General features: G+C 52.3%; 3 protein-coding genes across 3 annotated transcripts; 2 read left to right on the forward strand and 1 right to left on the reverse strand.

Moving 5' to 3' along the window:
- Window positions 1–10,917: 10,917 nt before the first annotated feature.
- On the forward strand, window positions 10,918–13,346 carry PHYSODRAFT_350551 (hypothetical protein; the record flags this gene model as incomplete). The annotated part of the gene is made up of 2 exons (XM_009524852.1): window positions 10,918–11,121; window positions 11,249–13,346. 2 exons carry the CDS (start codon window positions 10,918–10,920, stop codon window positions 13,124–13,126), a joined length of 2,082 nt encoding a protein of 693 aa, XP_009523147.1. The 3' UTR covers window positions 13,127–13,346.
- A 3,551-nt stretch (window positions 13,347–16,897) lies between these two features.
- Window positions 16,898–17,347, forward strand: PHYSODRAFT_313101 (hypothetical protein; the record flags this gene model as incomplete). The annotated part of the gene is made up of 1 exon (XM_009524853.1): window positions 16,898–17,347. One exon carries the CDS (start codon window positions 16,898–16,900, stop codon window positions 17,345–17,347), a length of 450 nt encoding a protein of 149 aa, XP_009523148.1.
- Window positions 17,348–17,425: 78 nt separating this feature from the next.
- Window positions 17,426–17,857, reverse strand: PHYSODRAFT_328534 (hypothetical protein; the record flags this gene model as incomplete). The annotated part of the gene is made up of 1 exon (XM_009524854.1): window positions 17,426–17,857. One exon carries the CDS (start codon window positions 17,855–17,857, stop codon window positions 17,426–17,428), a length of 432 nt encoding a protein of 143 aa, XP_009523149.1.
- Window positions 17,858–19,617: the final 1,760 nt, after the last annotated feature.

Here is a 19,617-nt window from a genome sequence, read left to right on the forward strand (position 1 = left end):
CCTCTGGCGGTAGAAGATTAAAGTTGGGCGGCGCCCCCATCTCGTCACTCTCTTTTGTTTCTTCATCAACCACTGACGATGATTCGGTTTTTCCCGGTATGATGCACATATCGCGTGGAAGGCAAATATCGTTTTCACCGATTTTCGAGTTGACTGGATAGTGGCCCTCGCCTATCTGGAGTAAGAAACCAGAGAATTCGGCTAACTCGGCTGCGCTGACCTGGTCAGGAGCTGTCCTCACACGCACGTTCTCCGTTAGCCGCACTTGACGCAAATGCCCCCAGAGTGGTGAAGATTTGAAACAGGCCTTCACTGTCTCGGCCCTCGTAGCGTCCTTCAGGACTGGCAAAATCTGGTGATGATCTCCACTGAACACCATCACCTTTCCTCCAAACGGCTCAGCCTCATTATGCATGATATCGCGAAATGTTCTATCCACAGCCTCAAAGCACGCGCGGTTCATCATTGGTGCCTCGTCCCAAATGATCAGACTTGACTCTCTAACCATTCTCGCTTTAGCACTCTGCCAGGATAGACTGCAGGTTGCAAACTCGGACAACTTGAGCGGAATTCGAAGCGTCGAGTGGGCTGTGTGGCCCCCTGTCAAAAGTGTAGCGGCAATACCACTGGAAGCCACAGCAATTGCAACCTTGCGTTGCAAGCGAACATGAGCAAGTATCTGCTCCAACAGGAACGACTTGCCAGTACCACCCGGCCCATCCACAAAAAATAGTTTCTGCCTTTGTACCGGATGATGCACCGCTTCAATCACTTGGTCGAAGACTTCCTTCTGGTTCTCGTTCATTCGATCAGCTAGCATAGCGGTCTCTTCGAGATCACTTGTGCTATACGCGTCGAGTTCATGGTGGATGATATCAACCGGCCGAGCATCTTGTTCATCAACCTCCGCCGCGACATCGCTGTAGAACGACAAATCAGGAAGACCGTAGTTTTCGAGTGTCTTTCCGTTTGAATCTAGGTATTTGGCCACATCCAGCAAGGCTTTGTACTCAGCCATCCTTAGGCGAAAGTCCACCTCGCGTTCAATGTTTTTTCCGCATCATAATGCTCGATCTGCCGAACAATATCCTCGGACATTTGCACCTTGAAGTTGTCCCAAAGTTCTCTGGCGTTGCGCGGCAGCGAATACACCAGGATATTTTAAATAGCTGCCTCAGTTCATTAGCCATCTTGAACAATGCCGACTCCGCCAGACAGTCTTGTCACTCTTGGTCGTTTTCCAAGTACCCTGCAGCTGCAGCCGCCTCTTGATAAGTGGAATACAAATGACCATTAATCCTTCGGAGGTCCTCGAGAGATTTAGGAGACCGCCTGTGACACAACAAAAGTCGCAGGTAAAACCTGTCCGGATCTTGAGGTGACACATGCACCATGCGTCCCAGCGAAGCCACGTATTGTTTATACGGTTGCCAGTGCTTTCTGCCCTCGGTAACCCAGCGGTATTTTGTAGGGACGTCTTTGTACAGAAGATCGGCCGTTCCAATGGGGTCGTTTGTACACAACTTGAAAAATGCAGTTAGCATCGTATTGACGCTAGTCCGCACCAAGTTTCGCAGTTGTCGATTCGTCGCGTGCTGTCGATATGCAACCAAGCTCATACCCTCCAAGTGAACGGGTAAGTTCACAACTGAGTGCGTAGACCCTTGAGTTGGATGTTCAAACAGCCGCATACAGGCTTCAACAGGCGAAATGTAGCGCCCGAGCAAATACTGAAGAATCTCGTTGGCTTGAATCTCTTCTCCTTTAATAGTGATCGTGTTCATATCCGAGCCCTTGTACACGTACTTGTAGATGTACTTGACAGTCCTGTTTGTCGAACAGACTTCGACGTTGATGTGGCAATTGTATTTCTGCGATATAAATGGGTTGTATGGCACAATCCATTGGTTGATCGTCGCACTGTCCCACACTTTACCTTTGTGGACCACAAACCCACCGGAACGGCGTTTCCGACGGTATCCAGGACTCTTATCCTGGACCATGGTCGTTATCTCGGTAAGGGGCTTGGGGAACTTCTAAGAGCACCTACCGTTCTTCATGCAGGGGCAGTTCAGATTCTGTCTTCCACATGGACCGTGCATCATACTTGAGATCACCGTTTCGTAAAGTTCGGGGTGCTTCTCCTTATCAGGGAGCTCTGTCGACACTAATCGGTCCCCGTCTTTTGCGGACACGGGTCTATCTTCAGGTCGCAGAATTAGCAAAAGGTGCGACAGAGCTAAGTCTTAGTACGGCGGCGGGTGCCAGCTGCAATCTTTCTTATCCTAAAAAGGCGTTTAAAACACCCCTGATTAAGGATGGTAACGGGTTTAAAGCTGAAAGCCACAGTACTACAGTATAATCATGCCAAATAATTAAATCGGACACTCATACAAAGTAGTAATGTTGTGGATTCAGAGCGACTGTACGGCGGCTGCGCCGTCCGTGGGTGTCTCGGCGCGGAGTGGGCCGTCTCGTAGGTATGGCGGCCTACTGCAACATCCCACGGACTCTTGAATAGGTGTCCCTAAGAACGCCTAATAAGCACCAGTCTACCCCTAATTCCGTACTATAAACCCTCGACTGCCATGAAGGTACCAGTTATCCCAACAGGCGGAACTCCCGAAACCGTAAAGTAGTTTATTTATGTATGGACATGCAGTACTCACTGTTGTGTGTGTCCGCTGCCGCTGCAGTTCGCCACTCGCTTCTCTACGCCAGGCGCCCTCCGCTCGCTGCCTCGGTCCGTCCGTCCGCCGCGCGCCAACTTTCAAATGGGGGATGTGATAATTCTCCGTCCTCTAACCGAGAATCCTGTCTGTCGGTCATCGCGTCACGCTTTCCGCCGCTACAGCCTAGACCTGTCAATTAGACTACGCTACCGCGGCCTTATAGCATACATTATTCACTCATCAAGTCGACTGGAACAGGCTTTTTAACTATCTACGAAATTACAAAAATAGCCACAATCACGCTAAAATTTGGACTTACACGCAGCCGGTCGGACTTTAGCGGGCGTGATTATCACATCCCCCATTTGAAAGTTGGCGCGCGGCGGACGGACGGACCGAGGCAGCGAGCGGAGGGCGCCTGGCGTAGAGAAGCGAGTTGCGAACTGCAGCGGCAGCGGACACACACAACAGTGAGTACTGCATGTCCATACATAAATAAACTACTTTACGGTTTCGGGAGTTCCGCCTGTTGGGATAACTGGTACCTTCATGGCAGTCGAGGGTTTATAGTACGGAATTAGGGGTAGACTGGTGCTTATTAGGCGTTCTTAGGGACACCTATTCAAGAGTCCGTGGGATGTTGCAGTAGGCCGCCATACCTACGAGACGGCCCACTCCGCGCCGAGACACCCACGGACGGCGCAGCCGCCGTACAGTCGCTCTGAATCCACAACATTACTACTTTGTATGAGTGTCCGATTTAATTATTTGGCATGATTATACTGTAGTACTGTGGCTTTCAGCTTTAAACCCGTTACCATCCTTAATCAGGGGTGTTTTAAACGCCTTTTTAGGATAAGAAAGATTGCAGCTGGCACCCGCCGCCGTACTAAGACTTAGCTCTGTCGCACCTTTTGCTAATTCTGCGACCTGAAGATAGACCCGTGTCCGCAAAAGACGGGGACCGATTAGTGTCGACAGAGCTCCCTGATAAGGAGAAGCACCCCGAACTTTACGAAACGGTGATCTCAAGTATGATGCACGGTCCATGTGGAAGACAGAATCTGAACTGCCCCTGCATGAAGAACGGTAGGTGCTCTTAGAAGTTCCCCAAGCCCCTTACCGAGATAACGACCATGGTCCAGGATAAGAGTCCTGGATACCGTCGGAAACGCCGTTCCGGTGGGTTTGTGGTCCACAAAGGTAAAGTGTGGGACAGTGCGACGATCAACCAATGGATTGTGCCATACAACCCATTTATATCGCAGAAATACAATTGCCACATCAACGTCGAAGTCTGTTCGACAAACAGGACTGTCAAGTACATCTACAAGTACGTGTACAAGGGCTCGGATATGAACACGATCACTATTAAAGGAGAAGAGATTCAAGCCAACGAGATTCTTCAGTATTTGCTCGGGCGCTACATTTCGCCTGTTGAAGCCTGTATGCGGCTGTTTGAACATCCAACTCAAGGGTCTACGCACTCAGTTGTGAACTTACCCGTTCACTTGGAGGGTATGAGCTTGGTTGCATATCGACAGCACGCGACGAATCGACAACTGCGAAACTTGGTGCGGACTGGCGTCAATACGATGCTAACTGCATTTTTCAAGTTGTGTACAAACGACCCCATTGGAACGGCCGATCTTCTGTACAAAGACGTCCCTACAAAATACCGCTGGGTTACCGAGGGCAGAAAGCACTGGCAACCGTATAAACAATACGTGGCTTCGCTGGGACGCATGGTGCATGTGTCACCTCAAGATCCGGACAGGTTTTACCTGCGACTTTTGTTGTGTCACAGGCGGTCTCCTAAATCTCTCGAGGACCTCCGAAGGATTAATGGTCATTTGTATTCCACTTATCAAGAGGCGGCTGCAGCTGCAGGGTACTTGGAAAACGACCAAGAGTGACAAGACTGTCTGGCGGAGTCGGCATTGTTCAAGATGGCTAATGAACTGAGGCAGCTATTTAAAATATCCTGGTGTATTCGCTGCCGCGCAACGCCAGAGAACTTTGGGACAACTTCAAGGTGCAAATGTCCGAGGATATTGTTCGGCAGATCGAGCATTATGATGCGGAAAAAACATTGAACGCGAGGTGGACTTTCGCCTAAGGATGGCTGAGTACAAAGCCTTGCTGGATGTGGCCAAATACCTAGATTCAAACGGAAAGACACTCGAAAACTACGGTCTTCCTGATTTGTCGTTCTACAGCGATGTCGCGGCGGAGGTTGATGAACAAGATGCTCGGCCGGTTGATATCATCCACCATGAACTCGACGCGTATAGCACAAGTGATCTCGAAGAGACCGCTATGCTAGCTGATCGAATGAACGAGAACCAGAAGGAAGTCTTCGACCAAGTGATTGAAGCGGTGCATCATCCGGTACAAAGGCAGAAACTATTTTTTGTGGATGGGCCGGGTGGTACTGGCAAGTCGTTCCTGTTGGAGCAGATACTTGCTCATGTTCGCTTGCAACGCAAGGTTGCAATTGCTGTGGCTTCCAGTGGTATTGCCGCTACACTTTTGACAGGGGGCCACACAGCCCACTCGACGCTTCGAATTCCGCTCAAGTTGTCCGAGTTTGCAACCTGCAGTCTATCCTGGCAGAGTGCTAAAGCGAGAATGGTTAGAGAGTCAAGTCTGATCATTTGGGACGAGGCACCAATGATGAACCGCGCGTGCTTTGAGGCTGTGGATAGAACATTTCGCGATATCATGCATAATGAGGCTGAGCCGTTTGGAGGAAAGGTGATGGTGTTCAGTGGAGATCATCACCAGATTTTGCCAGTCCTGAAGGACGCTACGAGGGCCGAGACAGTGAAGGCCTGTTTCAAATCTTCACCACTCTGGGGGCATTTGCGTCAAGTGCGGCTAACGGAGAACGTGCGTGTGAGGACAGCTCCTGACCAGGTCAGCGCAGCCGAGTTAGCCGAATTCTCTGGTTTCTTACTCCAGATAGGCGAGGGCCACTATCCAGTCAACTCGAAAATCGGTGAAAACGATATTTGCCTTCCACGCGATATGTGCATCATACCGGGAAAAACCGAATCATCGTCAGTGGTTGATGAAGAAACAAAAGAGAGTGACGAGATGGGGGCGCCGCCCAACTTTAATCTTCTACCGCCAGAGGATCATGAAGACACAGAGGACCCAGATGACAGTCGCCGAGAGCGTAATGTCAACGCTCTTATTGACGCTATCTACCCAGGCGTAGAAAACAATAACTTACCAGATGAGTACTTCGTTGAACGAGCCATTCTAGCACCTACGAACGCAAGTGTCAGGCGTATCAATGACATGGTGTCTGGGCGTCTTTCGGGAGACACAAGGGAGTATCTCTCCAATGATTCGCTGGAGGGAGTTGCGGACCCGAATATGTTTGAGCAAGAGTTCTTAAACTCGCTAAACTTTTCTGGCATCCCCCCGCACAGGATAGTTCTAAAGGTTGGCGCTCCCATCATCATGATTCGAAACCTGAACAGCGATGCTGGATTGTGCAACGGAACACGGCTTCGCGTGTTGTCTCTGCGCGAGAAAAGCATCGAAGCAATTGTAATGTCGGGACCTTTCAAGGGGAAAGGGGAAAAAGGTCTTCATTCCGCGGATCATCTTCTACACAGAAAATGACGATAGAGTTCCCGTTCAAGCTCAAGCGCAAGCAATTTCCAGTTGTACCAGCTTTCGCGATGACTATTAACAAGGCCCAAGGACAGTCTATCCATCACGTGGAAATTTACTTAGAGTCACCCGTCTTTGCTCACGGACAACTCTACGTGGCGCTGTCGAGAGTTACATCAAGGAAGGCGATCAAGATTGCAGTGGACCCGGAGGCAATCGACGAGGAAGGGAATGTTCACACACAAAACATAGTGTATCGCGAGATATTTGAGACACATAATTAACTCAAATACATGTTACCAATCTGAGAAAAAGCAAGTGAGTACACAAATAATTATACACGTAATTATATAAACGTTTGACTGAGTAGATAAGTAGGTAAACTCCAAATGCGTCAAGACTTACCCGCCGCAGCGAAGTGGAGGCGGGCAATCTAACAAATCAAGCCCTAGCGTCCGCGTAGCGGGCGCCCAGAGCGCTAGTCTACAACAACTAATAGAGAGATCTATCTGTCCGTGTGAAAGTCCGTGTGAAGCCGGTTGTCCAGTTTAAAGGTGGTCCACATAATCGTACATAGACAGCCTTGGACGCCCCACCCCAACGCTGCCGAGCGCAGCGGAGGCGGCATCCGCGCGCATTGTAGCGGGCCGCAGGGCCCGCCCAACTTCAAAGTTACTAATAACGCTGCGAGTAGTGCAGCGAGCCGACGAAGCGAGCGGAACGGGGGCGATAAACATGTATCACCCCCGCTGCCTAATACTTTTCGGACCATCTGATATTAATTAAATTTGGCCCACGGCGTAGCAGCGATAGCTGGGCCCGCACTTCTACTTAGAATAATAGCCCTAACGAGGTTTGCTGTAAAAGTAACTGTCACGAGCGTAGTAAGCGATAACAGTACGTAGTATGCGATAGCAACGCGTAGTAAGTGGTAGTATGGTGTAGTAAGCGAAACCAGTGTGCAGTAAGTGATAACAGCGGGAAGTAAGCGATACCAGTGCGAGTACACGTAGTGGAAGGAGTGCACAGATTATTACTAACACGTGCAGAACACTTTTACTGTAATACTTTCGGTGCTTAGTGTTCATGTTACGAGGGCATATAGCTACATTGGCTGAAGCCCGTTTATATATTGCAGGTACAGTGTGTAGCGGTAGGATAATGCGTTAGTGGGGTCGAAGATACATGTATTCTGACATTCACTGAGCGGGAGATTCTTATCATAGTTTACGCTGAGATTCCTTCAATAACCGTGTTATTGGACGGATATACATTCAGGAAACGGAATCAGCATAACGGAAACGTGCATAGTTTCGGGGTGCGAACTTCATACTTTTAAAATCTTAGCTATTGTACTGCAGGTGGTACACTAAAATGCTAACGTTCGCCGTGTAGTAGAACGTGGTACACTAAAATGCTAATCTTCGGTGTGTAGTAGAACAAGAAACTGGTGAATTCCTGAGTTTTGAAGCGATCCACGTAGAAGCTAACGTAGCCCGGAGCTGAATACATTTTTTTGGAGCGGAGATAATGCCCAAACGATATAGCAAAATACGGAAACGGTGTTTTATAACAACAGAGGCACTAAGTAGAATGTTAAGTAGAAGAATAGCGACATTTTAATTGTGATTTGGGCTAATTGCCCGGGTACAGAATGCATAGCTACACCTACGAACCAATTAACAGAAAACTATAGTAGTGATACACTTGGTAATTCAAGACGTACACAGACTTATGTGAACATATCGTACATAGATATATCAAATCAAGCCACCCTACCACGACGACATGAAGCTTATGCCAACGTTTCTTTTGATCACATTACACGAAATACAAATTATTTAAATATGCACTACGAGACGACGTTGTAGTCGGGTTAATAAATCGTGGCGATGTGGACACGCTTTACGGCACCGTACCGTACAACAACATAGATCTATTTGCAGTAACTGTAACGTGGAAACATTGGTTAAGCTAATGCCAGCTACGTAACTCTACTATGTAACAGTACTTCTAACACAACACTTTTTACGTGCACACAATCGAAATTAAAAGCATTTGAACCGGATAAAGCCCACCGGAGGTGGGCGGTCCACTCTACTGCAACTAACCACATAACTACCGCCGCATAGCGGTGGCGCTCGGCTAGTCTCTCCAAACATCTAAGACAGAGATCTGTACGTGTGTCCGTAAGTCCGTGTGAAGCCCGTGACAACATAATAAGGTGGTCCACATAATCGTACATAGACAGCCTTGGACGCCGAAGGCGGCCCACCCAAGCTGCCGAGCGTAGCGAAGGCGGCACCCGTCCTGTTGGTGGGCTGCGGCATGAGTGAATAATGTATGCAATAAGGCCGCGGTAGAGTAGACTAATTGACAGGTCTAGGCTGTATAGGCAGAAAGCGTGACGCGATGACCGACAGACAGGATTCTCGGTTAGAGGACGGAGAACTAGCCGAGCGCCACCGCTACGCGGCGGATAGAATTTATATATTTGTTAGTTGCTATGCACCCGTTCCGCTCGCCTCGTCGGCTCGCTGCACTACTCGCTATGTTAGGTTAGAAATACCGAGGCTGGGGCGGGTCCTGCGGCCCCGCAATATCGTATTGGGGTCGCCTTCGGCGACGGGGCCGCCTTCGCTTCGCTCAGGTACGATTATGTGGACCACCTTATTATGTTGTCACGGGCTTCACACGGACTTACGGACACACGTACAGATCTCTGTCTTAGATGTTTGGAGAGACTAGCCGAGCGCCGCCGCTGCGCGGCGGATAGAATTTATATTGTAGTTAGTTGTTTTGCACCCGTTCCGCTCGCCTCGTCGGCTCGCTGCACTACTCGCAATGTTAGGTTAGTAATTCAGAGGCTGGGGCGGGTCCTGCGGCCCCGCAATATCGTATTGGGGTCGCCTTCGGCGACGGGGCCGCCGTCGCTTCGCTCGGCAGTCTAAGTACGATATGTGGACCACCCTAATTTTGTCGCCATGGCTTCACACGGACTTTCACACACAGACTGGAACATCTCTGTCTTTAGATGTTTGGAGAGATTCAGGCCCGTTTGCGAACAAATCTGGGAAAAACAATTTCATTGTAATGTTTTCTCCAAAATGTTAGAAACACAACAGCAAAGCCTCATGCTGTGCCGTCAGGAAAACGTCGCAGCGTGTGAGGCCTACAGTATTGCTCTTTCATGACCATGCAACCTCGAAGGTGAGTCTTGGCATGAAAGTGTAATTAGTGTGCCTACCTGTAGTGTGCCCTGCCTGCCTCGAGCCTTGCTGTAGGTATTCGTGTGGACCACAGACTGCTCTTCCTTGCTTTACCTACTATTATCTACGCCCTTCGCTGCCGATGCTTCTGTGTCGATCGCGGGACTTCCGTCACGCAATACTTTTCACGCGCCTCGGTCCAGAAACCCTTTTTGGCATTTCCACTCGAGGTGGTGCGCGGCGTATAACTTGAGTTCAGCCGCAGGTTGGCAAAGTGCAATTTACGCGTGTAAATGAGCGGGTGGGCGGTTTCGATTGCTGTGGTTTGCTCGCGCTGATTGCTGTGCGCCTACCAAGTGACCCCCCTTGCAGTGAAGACTAATACAGAGGAATGCGCACCGGGAGTCAACCTTTAGTTCTCGAAAATAAGAAGAATACGCTTGGACCTACTAACTCAACGTGGCCGTACGACAATAATGTAACACTGTAGCAGGTTTCCGCGCGAGACATAGGAACAGCAGCAACCACATCGCGGGCCCAGCGCTTTAGTAAGGGTTTACAGACATCGATTCACACGCGGCGCTTCAGCCGGTGGCGTCGCTGGAGCCGAACTGTGCAATAGCATGCCGCCCTGCATTTTTGACTCACCCGGCTCAATTGACCGAGCTTGGCCTGCGGGGGAGGTGCCTCGTCCAGCAAGCATCCCGTCCCAGCCGCTGACGACCGCCCCAAGTCCCAGGTAATGGAAAGCGCCGCCTCGCAAAGACGCCCACAGGGAATGGACCCGGGATGCGTCTGTAGTGGCTTGTCCCCAGGTCAGAGCTGCTGTACGTGTAAGCGAATCACGCGATTTCACGATGGATTGTCTCGTGTCACGAGACGATAGGTGACAACAGCGAAGACAGCGCCGCGGCGGCCGCGAACGAGAGCTTTGTCCCGCTGCCAAGAACACAGCATGTCCAAGCCAAGTGCTCACTTACAGCGGCAACGAGCGCCTCAGCTTCACACGCGCCCGTTTTCGGCGATGCTTTAGAATTCGTGTCTTTACCGCCCCATAGAAAACTGGACTCAACTTATGGCAACGCATACGATCCCCAGATCCCATTCTCCCCATCTCCAGCCCGATCCATTCAGTATCTCCAAATATCAGTTCTCACAAGGGACAGTGCACTTGATATTGTATGTCTATTCCATAATAGCCCTCATGCCCCCGATCAGGTTTCCGTTTTTATTGCCGTCTCCGCCGCCAGACCGCATGCGGTGCAAGAATAACCACCTTCTCTCTGCTGAGTAAGCGCGAGCCGTGTAATCTTTTGTAACTCCCCGACGGAGCGCCATTCTCGCTTCGGATCCCAGCCACAGCCACAGCCGCAACCCGTTGCCCTCGCCTCGCTTCCTCCCGCCGATCGATGCACTCGCCCGGCCGCTTCCGCGCCGCCCCGCCGACAACGGACCGCCACCTGTCGCGCTGGGACGCGGACCCGGACGCGGACGAGGACGCGGGCGACGCCTTCCTGTCCGCCAGCGACCTGGTCAAGACGCTGCAGCCCGTGCCGCGCCGCCCCAGCCAGAGCCGCCGCCCCCTCATGGCCGGCCGAGAGCCGCCTCCGCACGCGCCCTCCGCGCCGCGCCGCTGGCCGCCGCGTACGTTCATCGACAGAGAGAGAAATTAATAGTTTCTATGTCGTTTCGTAAAGTTACTCAGTATTTATTGTTATTGACGTTGGCGCAGCGCTGGAGACGCAGACACCGCTGGGCTTCAACGACTGGCCCTTCGACGGGTCGCCCGCCCACGAAGACTCAAGCGCCTTCCGCTCCAGAACGCCCAAGGCCGGCGGCGTCATGCGCGGGCCGCGTGCCTTCCCGGGAGACCCCCCGCTCGACCTGGACGTGCTGCAGGACTCGGCCGACGACTACGAGGCCGCGCGTGCGCGCGCCTTCCAGATGGGCTACGACCTGGAGCCGCCGCGCCACAGCCAGGCCCAGCTGCAGCGCTACCACCAGCAGCGCCAGTACCAGAGAGCCATGCAGCGCGAGTTCGGAGACCCCACGCACATGTACCGACGCGCGACCAGCCACCCGGAGCACGAGCTCTACACGAGGGACGTGAGGGGCCGCGACCCCATGGACGACCTGCCCTTCGACCCGCCGCGCCGGATCCCGCGCAGCACCCCGCCGCCGGGCGTGTCCACGTCGTCGCCGCTCGAGTCCTTCGGGATGCGCGCGGGCGGCGGCATGAAGGAGGCCCATGCCTCGAGACTCATGCAGAACCGACGCTTCAACGCGCCGTCGCCAGCTACCCACAGCCCCGGGTTTGGAGCCAGGATGGACGAGTTGCCGCTGGAGTCAGCTATGCTGGACATGTATCCGGATGAAGTGGACACGCCGCCCACCTCAGCCGCGCCGATGTCACGACGCCGCGAGTACGCGCAGCCGCCGCCTCAGCAGCGACAGCGGCCCAACCAGCTGATGCCGAGGAGACCGCAGCCGGCCGACCGCATCAGTGACAGTAACGCCTTGCTGGCTGTTAGACGGCCATTCCACGATGCAGACCTGCCGCGCGATCGCCGTGGACCTGAGAGCCGCGCGGTGTATGAGGAGCTGGTGCCGACCCCCACAGGATCCGCCATCTCTCAGAACAACGACTACGCCAACCTATCGCCCAGCGTGAGAAGTAACGACTCGGATGTTGTTCGTGGCCTGCAGCAAAGTAGCAGCGCCCAGTTAGGCCGACCACGGCCGAGTCTGCCCGTCGAGCGCAAGGCGAAGCGAGCACGATCTGACGAGACGTCGTCGCCTGCTGCCGCTGCTGCTGGAGCCACGTTAACGACCGACGTACCGGGAGCAGCGGCGAAGACTACCAAGGCCAGAGCCAAGAAGAAATCCGCAGTGGACACTGCCGCCGTCGCATCGCCTTCGGAAGGAAAGGATTCGGACTCGCAGCCCAAGCGCCGCTGCGGTCGCAAGAGCATGAACTACTCGTCCGAGCAGAAGCGCGAGCGCAACCGTGCAGCCGTGAAGAAGTGCCGACAGCGTCAAGCTTTGAAGCTCGAGTATCTGCAGCACAAAGCCGAGTCGCTGGCTGCGGAAAACCAGGCACTGTCCGAGATGCTCGTGAAGAACACGGAGCTGGACGAGGAGCAGCGCGCGTCGTTGACGCGCGGCATTCAGATGGATATCTTGCTCAAGATCAAGGAGATTTTCACGCAGAGTCTGCCCAAGGACTTTGTTCTGGACGCCGACTCAATTTGGGACCTGAACTCGGTGCTGGCCGTGTCGATGCCCTCGCGCTGCTACTACGGCATTGAGAGCATCAAGGACTTCTGGCGTACTTCGCTGCGGATGCGCAACAAGGGCAAGATTCGATCGTTCTGGGCGTGGCTATTCCGCCTGCCACCGGGCGACCGCTTCTCGGAGTTCGACATCCAGCCCTTCTCGCCGACCTCCAACCTCTACTTCATTTCGTGGACCACCAAGTCCACGCCACCGCTGGCGGGATCCATGGTGATCATGTTCGGCAACGGCCACCGCGTGACGCTCCACGTCGAGTGCTTCGGCTGGCTGATCTGGCGCTACCTGCTCACGAACGAGCCGTTCCCGGAGCCCCCGATGGAGTGACGAAGGTTAAAGGAGGCCAATCAATTGATTGCAATGAATATCAGACGACAACTATGAACCGTATAGGAGGAATCTTTCAGAGCACAAACAGTGAAGAGAGAGACGAGGTATGGTGAAGCAGTAAGTGAACCATTTCGACGTGTTGAGTGTCTGTCACAAGTTGTGACTCACAACCAGCGCACAGTAATTATTTAGCTAACGCGACGATACATTTACTACTAGTAACAAGTGTATTCGACTTCGTGGTTTTCGCGAAACGGCTTCACGTATTTCGGGTTGTAGAGTGGGGGGTCTCTTCTATCCTTGGTGTTTGGCGCGATTCCTGTGCCCACGCCGTAAAGCAGCAGAACTGCGACGCAAAACGAGGAATGGATGACCAGCGCTGAGGTAGACAACAACGAAGGCGGGGCCAGCACCGATGCAGTCGCGAAAATCGATGGCGACAACGCCAATGCTGTTGAGGTGGAGACACCAACTTCCACGAGTGACGAAGGCAATTCGGAAGCATTGCCAACCCCGGAGGTTGAGCAAACCTCGTTGAAACCTGATGAGGCCTCTCCAACTATCGATGAAGCTGCACCCCGTTCACCGAATCAAAGTGTTGAAGTTGCGTCCCAAGCTGAATCGACGTCGCCGCCAGCAGCGACAGATATCGGTCAACTAGCGTCTCCTTCGACCGAGCAATGCGATGAAGCTCAGTTTCAACACGAGCCGGTTCTTGATGCTGTGCCTGTTGCTGACCCCGGAGCAGCCGAAACTGCAGATTGCAACGATGTCAGTGAAGTAGCTCACCAAGATGAATCGTCGGCCTCGGGTACTCCTGATGGCCCCGCGGCGGCTGCAGCTCAGGAAGTCTTGCCATCGGAGCCAGCAGAAGAACTCGACGGGGTGAAAGTTGTGGTAGAATCTAGTGAAGCTGCCGCTGTCCTTGCGAACGAAAATCAAGTACGCTCCGTTGAAAAACCTGAATCACCCGCTGATCCTTCTGCCTCAGTTGGAGCAAACACGGAACAGCAACCTACTACCGAAGAAGCTGGATCACAAGATGAAACTCCAGCACCTGAAGATGTTGACAGTGTGGAACCAGTTGAAGCGGAGCTGTCATCTCAGCAAAGCTCAGCTTCCTTGCCTGCAAAGCCATCGGGCTTCTTAGATTCACTCACCGCGGAGTTTGCTGCTGACACGAAGGCTGCGTGGGCGCAGATCTTCGGGCCGCGCTATGAAGAAGGATACGAAGACGCGGACTCGCAGGCGGACAATCAATCCGTTGCAGACTCCACGGCAGCTTCCGTGTCGTCACGGATTTCGTTCAAGGCAAAGTTGGCGCGAGAACGGAAGCTAGACGAACAAATCCAAGCCAGTCAGAGACGATATCGAGAGCGCGTATTACGCGATACCGCGGTAAGCAACGCAGCAACGAAGCGGGACCGAACCAAAGCTTCTCGTCGACCACAAACCCAAATCCCGATCCTCTCTCCATTCGAACGGGCCGGATTTTCATTGACCCAAGTTCGCTTTTGCACCGAGAAGGCTCTTGACGAAACGTGTAAATTTTTCCGACATCTTTACGCGACTGCGATGGAAGAGCCTGAAGAGCCTGGAAACCCACCGACGCAAGGCGTCTACATAACGCAGGGGGAGCTCGAGATTCTGCTCCGCGAGCTCTTCGATCCCCATGAGCCAGCGTCTTCAAGCTCTAATACTCGAAGAGGGACTGTAGCTGGACCTCTAGGTTTCACGAATACCCACGATGCTGGGCCTGCTGAAGGGATACCGATGAATACGCAGCTACAGGCGAGCTGGTTCATCCCATTCGGGCAGCTGCCGCAATTGCGAAGCTTGGTCATGAAGATCACGAAGAGGCATCTGAACGAGGACAAGCTAGCCATTGTGAACCGACATCTCCAGAAGCAGCTTACGCTATTGCCTCTATCGTCAAAGGTGCAAGATTTGGTGGTACAGCTTTCGAATTACCAGATGAAAGAACCCCCTGATGTTCCCCTGAAGCAGCGTCTGCGGTCTTCGGTAGATCTTGCTCAAGATTTGCTGACGTGCATTGCTGTTAATGAAGTCATGTCGACAGAGCGACAAGCTGAGGACTACCAAAACTTCCTGCTCTTCCTACCAGTACGTGCGGCAATTGTGTTTTATTTGGGTGATCTTGTCACTGACGTATAACTTTTATTATGTCCAGGTCGAGCTTGTCGCGAAGACACAGCTTTCCAGTGTGGTGTGTGCGCAACGACTTGTATTTTTTCGATTCCTGATCGATATCATAGCAGCTGAGAGATCACGACTCCATTCACAGTCTACAGAATCGCTTCCTCGTGTAATAAGCGACCGTACTTCAAGCTCAACACAAGTAAAGCGAAAGACGATGGTTAAGAGAAGAAGTTCCTCGAAATCAACGACAAAGCGAGATTCGGGATCCGACGATACCCCTCAGGACCCTGCCGAGCCCACCGACAACCCCCCAGGTGGCGAAGAGGTCACGTCGATCCACGCAGCTCACGGAAGCGTACCCAGTACATCTGAGGCAGAAGTTAACGAACCTTCAGGAGAAACGATCGACCCATTTGAATCGCCCATAGAGCAGGCTGGGGACGAATGCGAGAAACCTGCAAGCCAGTTGCAGCAACAGCTCGAAGCAGCAATTACGCAACTCCGGCAAACTCTACCGACCATCGACTCGGAGCTGGACCAAGACGCGAAGATTTATGCTGTAAACCCGGCGATTCGTGCCACATACCTCGCCGCCGTTGCTTGTCAACAAAGTGTGCTTATCATGGTGCGTAGACATCCCTGGTTTGAATTGCACCACGTGATCTGATGCGTGACTTGCTCTGTGCTTAGCTCGACAACAACATCGACGTTGACTCCGCGATGTCGGACAAGCTGAGGCACTTCGTCGAGGCGCTGACAGCGATCCAGCTCCAATCTGGTGATCAAGTTTACATAACTCAAACCCTGCCACCATCTAGAGATGACCAGGTGAACGATCCGCCACAAGACGCACCGAAGTTCCCACCTCCATACCCAGAGTCGTCCGTTCCAGAAGAAAACGACGATCAGAGCGAAAGTGGCACCGTGCAGACCCAGTTCCCCCCTCCGTACGCTATGACAGCGCCATCGTACTGGACCTTCGCTCCGTCAATTCCTAAGCCCAAGTCCAGCATCGCCAAACTCGCGAGTAAGTCCCCAAGCAACAAATCACACGCAACTGCCGACCTCCGCAGCCATTTCATGTCGAGGGATTTGCCTGGTAAGAAGCTCCTTTCTCGTAGTATTTGAACAACATGATGATAACCTGACTCACACTTCAAATGTCGACTCGTAGGCGTGGGTGCGTACAACATCCAGCGAGGCGAGAAGCTCACGTTCGAGCAAAGACCGAGTTATTCATTCGGGCCAACTGGAGAAACCCCAAGCAAAGTGCAAGCGGCTCCGCGTTCCGACGCAAACGCTTCGGTATCAAACGGTAGCGCTCGAAAGCCAAGTGCTCGCCCGACGCTACGCCAGCGGATGAAGTCATCGTTGGCGTTTGCGCCTCCAATGCTTCGACCACCAGAAGAGGAGGAGGGGCAGGGAGAAGACCACGAATCAGTCCGCGTTCATGTTGCGTCCCAATGCGACGACAGCCATCTCCATACCAGTCGCAGCGAGGACTTGCTGAGCGACCTCCCTCCTCACTACGGCGCAGGGGACGCACATGAAGCCCCCGACGAGAGATCCGATGGTGGCGACCTCCAGGACCTGAACGCTGAGACTGAAATGGATCGTGCGCTGCGTCTGCAACAGCAACTTTTCATGAGCGAGTTCGTGCAGCAGGTGGTCTCGAACCAAGACTCGCCGTCTCACTTCGTCCCCCGAGTCAAGCCCGGCAGCGACAACAACCAACGCTCTAGATCCAGGTCCAAGCCGTACTGGGCCACGAGCGCAGTCTCCCCAGGCATCGAGAAGCTGCTGCAACGCCAGCGACGAGCTCCCTCTGCGTCAAAGTCCCGACCTACTTCAGCTTCCACCAAACCCGTCCACCAGCCCCGTTCCTCTCGAGCCCCGGTAGCAACTTCCACGAAGCCCCTCCTCCAGCCCCGTTCTTCTCGAGTTACTCAACGGAAGCCCCCACCGTCTCCTCCCCCGCGTCGCCAGCTCGACAACGACCAGCACCTCGCGTGGGCTGCGCGCATCAGCGAGCTGTACCGACCAACCGTCGAGCAGTAGCACCCCAGTAAACTATAAGTTTTGGCCCATAGAATCTAGCAATAGCATCAAACGCAGCGTGACGTTCATAAAGAAGCTTTAGCCCGCTTTGCTGACATGAAACATAGACAGAAAGAGCTGCAGCTCCTTGGTGTCGGCAGCTTTCGAAGTGTCCCTATTTTTCTTGCTTTTGGGTTCTTTACCCTTGGCCAAAGGCTTGGCATAGGGCTCTTGTCGCCGTCTCGAACGTGCGGACTTCTGCTGCCTCTGACGGCGCTGTTTGCCGCCGTCCCCCGCCCTCGAAGCGTCTTCTTCGTCGTCTTCTGCTGCTGCGTCGTCGTCGCTGTCGGCCATGAACGTCGCGATGGCGGCCAGCTGCGCGTTCTGCTGGAAATTGGATGGAAGTTCGTCCATGAACAAGAGCGGCATCTCCTCTTCGTCTTCCGCAATGTGCGCGTTGAGATCACGCGCCGGTGGCGTCGTAGCCGGCGGCGCAGGAAGGCTCTCGGCCTCCATCGGGTCGGTGTCCATCTCAAATCGAAAACTGAAACAGTTCTATTCTATAGTACTTCAAAATTAGTATTTTGGGGGTACTACTATCGAGAGAATGAAATATATCCAGAAATCCTAGTAGGCATATTGGTACTACTATTACTAATACTATTATTATTCATTGTTCGCAGAAAATACTATCCATACAATTACCGTTATTGCTCTCACACATATACAGAGAGTTATACCGCAGAGTTCCTGAACACTACAATCTATATTCGCAGTTCGTAAGAACTGTCGTTTGCGCCCCTGCGGATGTTTGAGATAATGCAACATAAGGTTTTATGGTGCATTATCGGTTAAAGAGCCATTTGAAACAACAGCAATGACAGTTCTACAGCAGTTATAGTACAGCATAGCAGCGCAAACGAGCTCAGAGCATGTTTTTGGCGATAAACTAACCAGGCGCAGCGATAATAAAGAGGGGTGATCAGTCAATCAATGTAATCTGTGAGGAATCGACCGTATCGGGGCAGCAAGCGAGCAGAGTCGCCGTCGTATCGGCTAAGTTAGTTTAGACATGTGGCTGTCATTTCTAAGATACAATATCTACAACAATAAACCGACGTTGAGTAAAACAAAATTATCGCTATTGATTAATGGTAGTGGGCGCAGAGTGTTTGTTGGGAGTCGACTAGTGAGGAGAGCTAAACGACATGGAAGTCAGTATAGCAATTCTACAAAATCAAGTTGCAGGCGTCACAACTGGACATATAACCCCAGAAAAAAACACCTTATATATTCAACATTGAACCGAAGTTCAGTCTGGCAGCTTGAAGCTGTGCAGTATGCAGTATGAATACATGTAGCAGTAGTGTGAGTTCATGTAGATCCACCACGGTAGATCGAGCAGCGTAAGCGACCCAGCAAATGGACGCATGATACTTCACAGCACAAAAATAAGAGCATGTGCTAAAATTCAAGAACTTATTCATGCAGCGCTCTTCTACGGCAAGCGTAGCGCTACTTCATAGTACTATCAGTAGTAAATAAAGTTTTTCTACCGTGCAGGTTTTGGAATCCAGAAAAAAAAGCGACCGAACTGCGAACATCGCGGGCCAAAGCCCGCAAACCAGTAACTTGAGACAAATCGATTTGCATCCAACACAAGGGTGAAAGCTGATTTTGGAAGGAGTTCGATATGAATCGCTTAGCTGCAAGTTTTTAATCGAGGGTTTTCAGGTGGGGAATATTTAATCAGGGTTACATGAGGCACTGCTCGCTTTGTTTGTACCCCACCCTCTAATATTGTACCCCACCCTGCGTGGGGTACTGAGCTAGTATCCCAGGGGCACAATTAGAGGTTTTACAGTAGTTGATTAGTAGCCGAAAGAAACATGGATATTAGTACTAATGTATCAATTCTTCAATACGCGAGTAAGTGGCCACGCTCCAGTCAGGACTCTTACTTCGATTTCCAACCTGACATGATCGTGTCATAAAGTGCGCGAAGAGCGATTGCAATATCGGAGGCTTCTCCGTGCTGTGTATGTGACTGACATTAAAGCGGCAACGAGTTATGCGTCAAATGCAAGGTAGATCGAAGGTAACGCTCTGTTCGTGGGTTTCTCTGTCGCTTTGATGGTATTAAGCAACTTGACATGCTGAGTCCGCAGCCGCGTTCACAGGGACTTTAACGCAAAAGAACCTTTTCCCATGAACCCACACTCAGCAGCTCATCGAGGGACCGCCCCTGCTCCCAGTTACATGCCACCGCATAGCAGTGCTCACTCCGAGTG

The sequence above is a fragment of the Phytophthora sojae genome, assembly GCF_000149755.1.
Source record: "Phytophthora sojae unplaced genomic scaffold PHYSOscaffold_3, whole genome shotgun sequence".
In the NCBI taxonomy this organism is placed as follows: domain Eukaryota; phylum Oomycota; class Peronosporomycetes; order Peronosporales; family Peronosporaceae; genus Phytophthora; species Phytophthora sojae.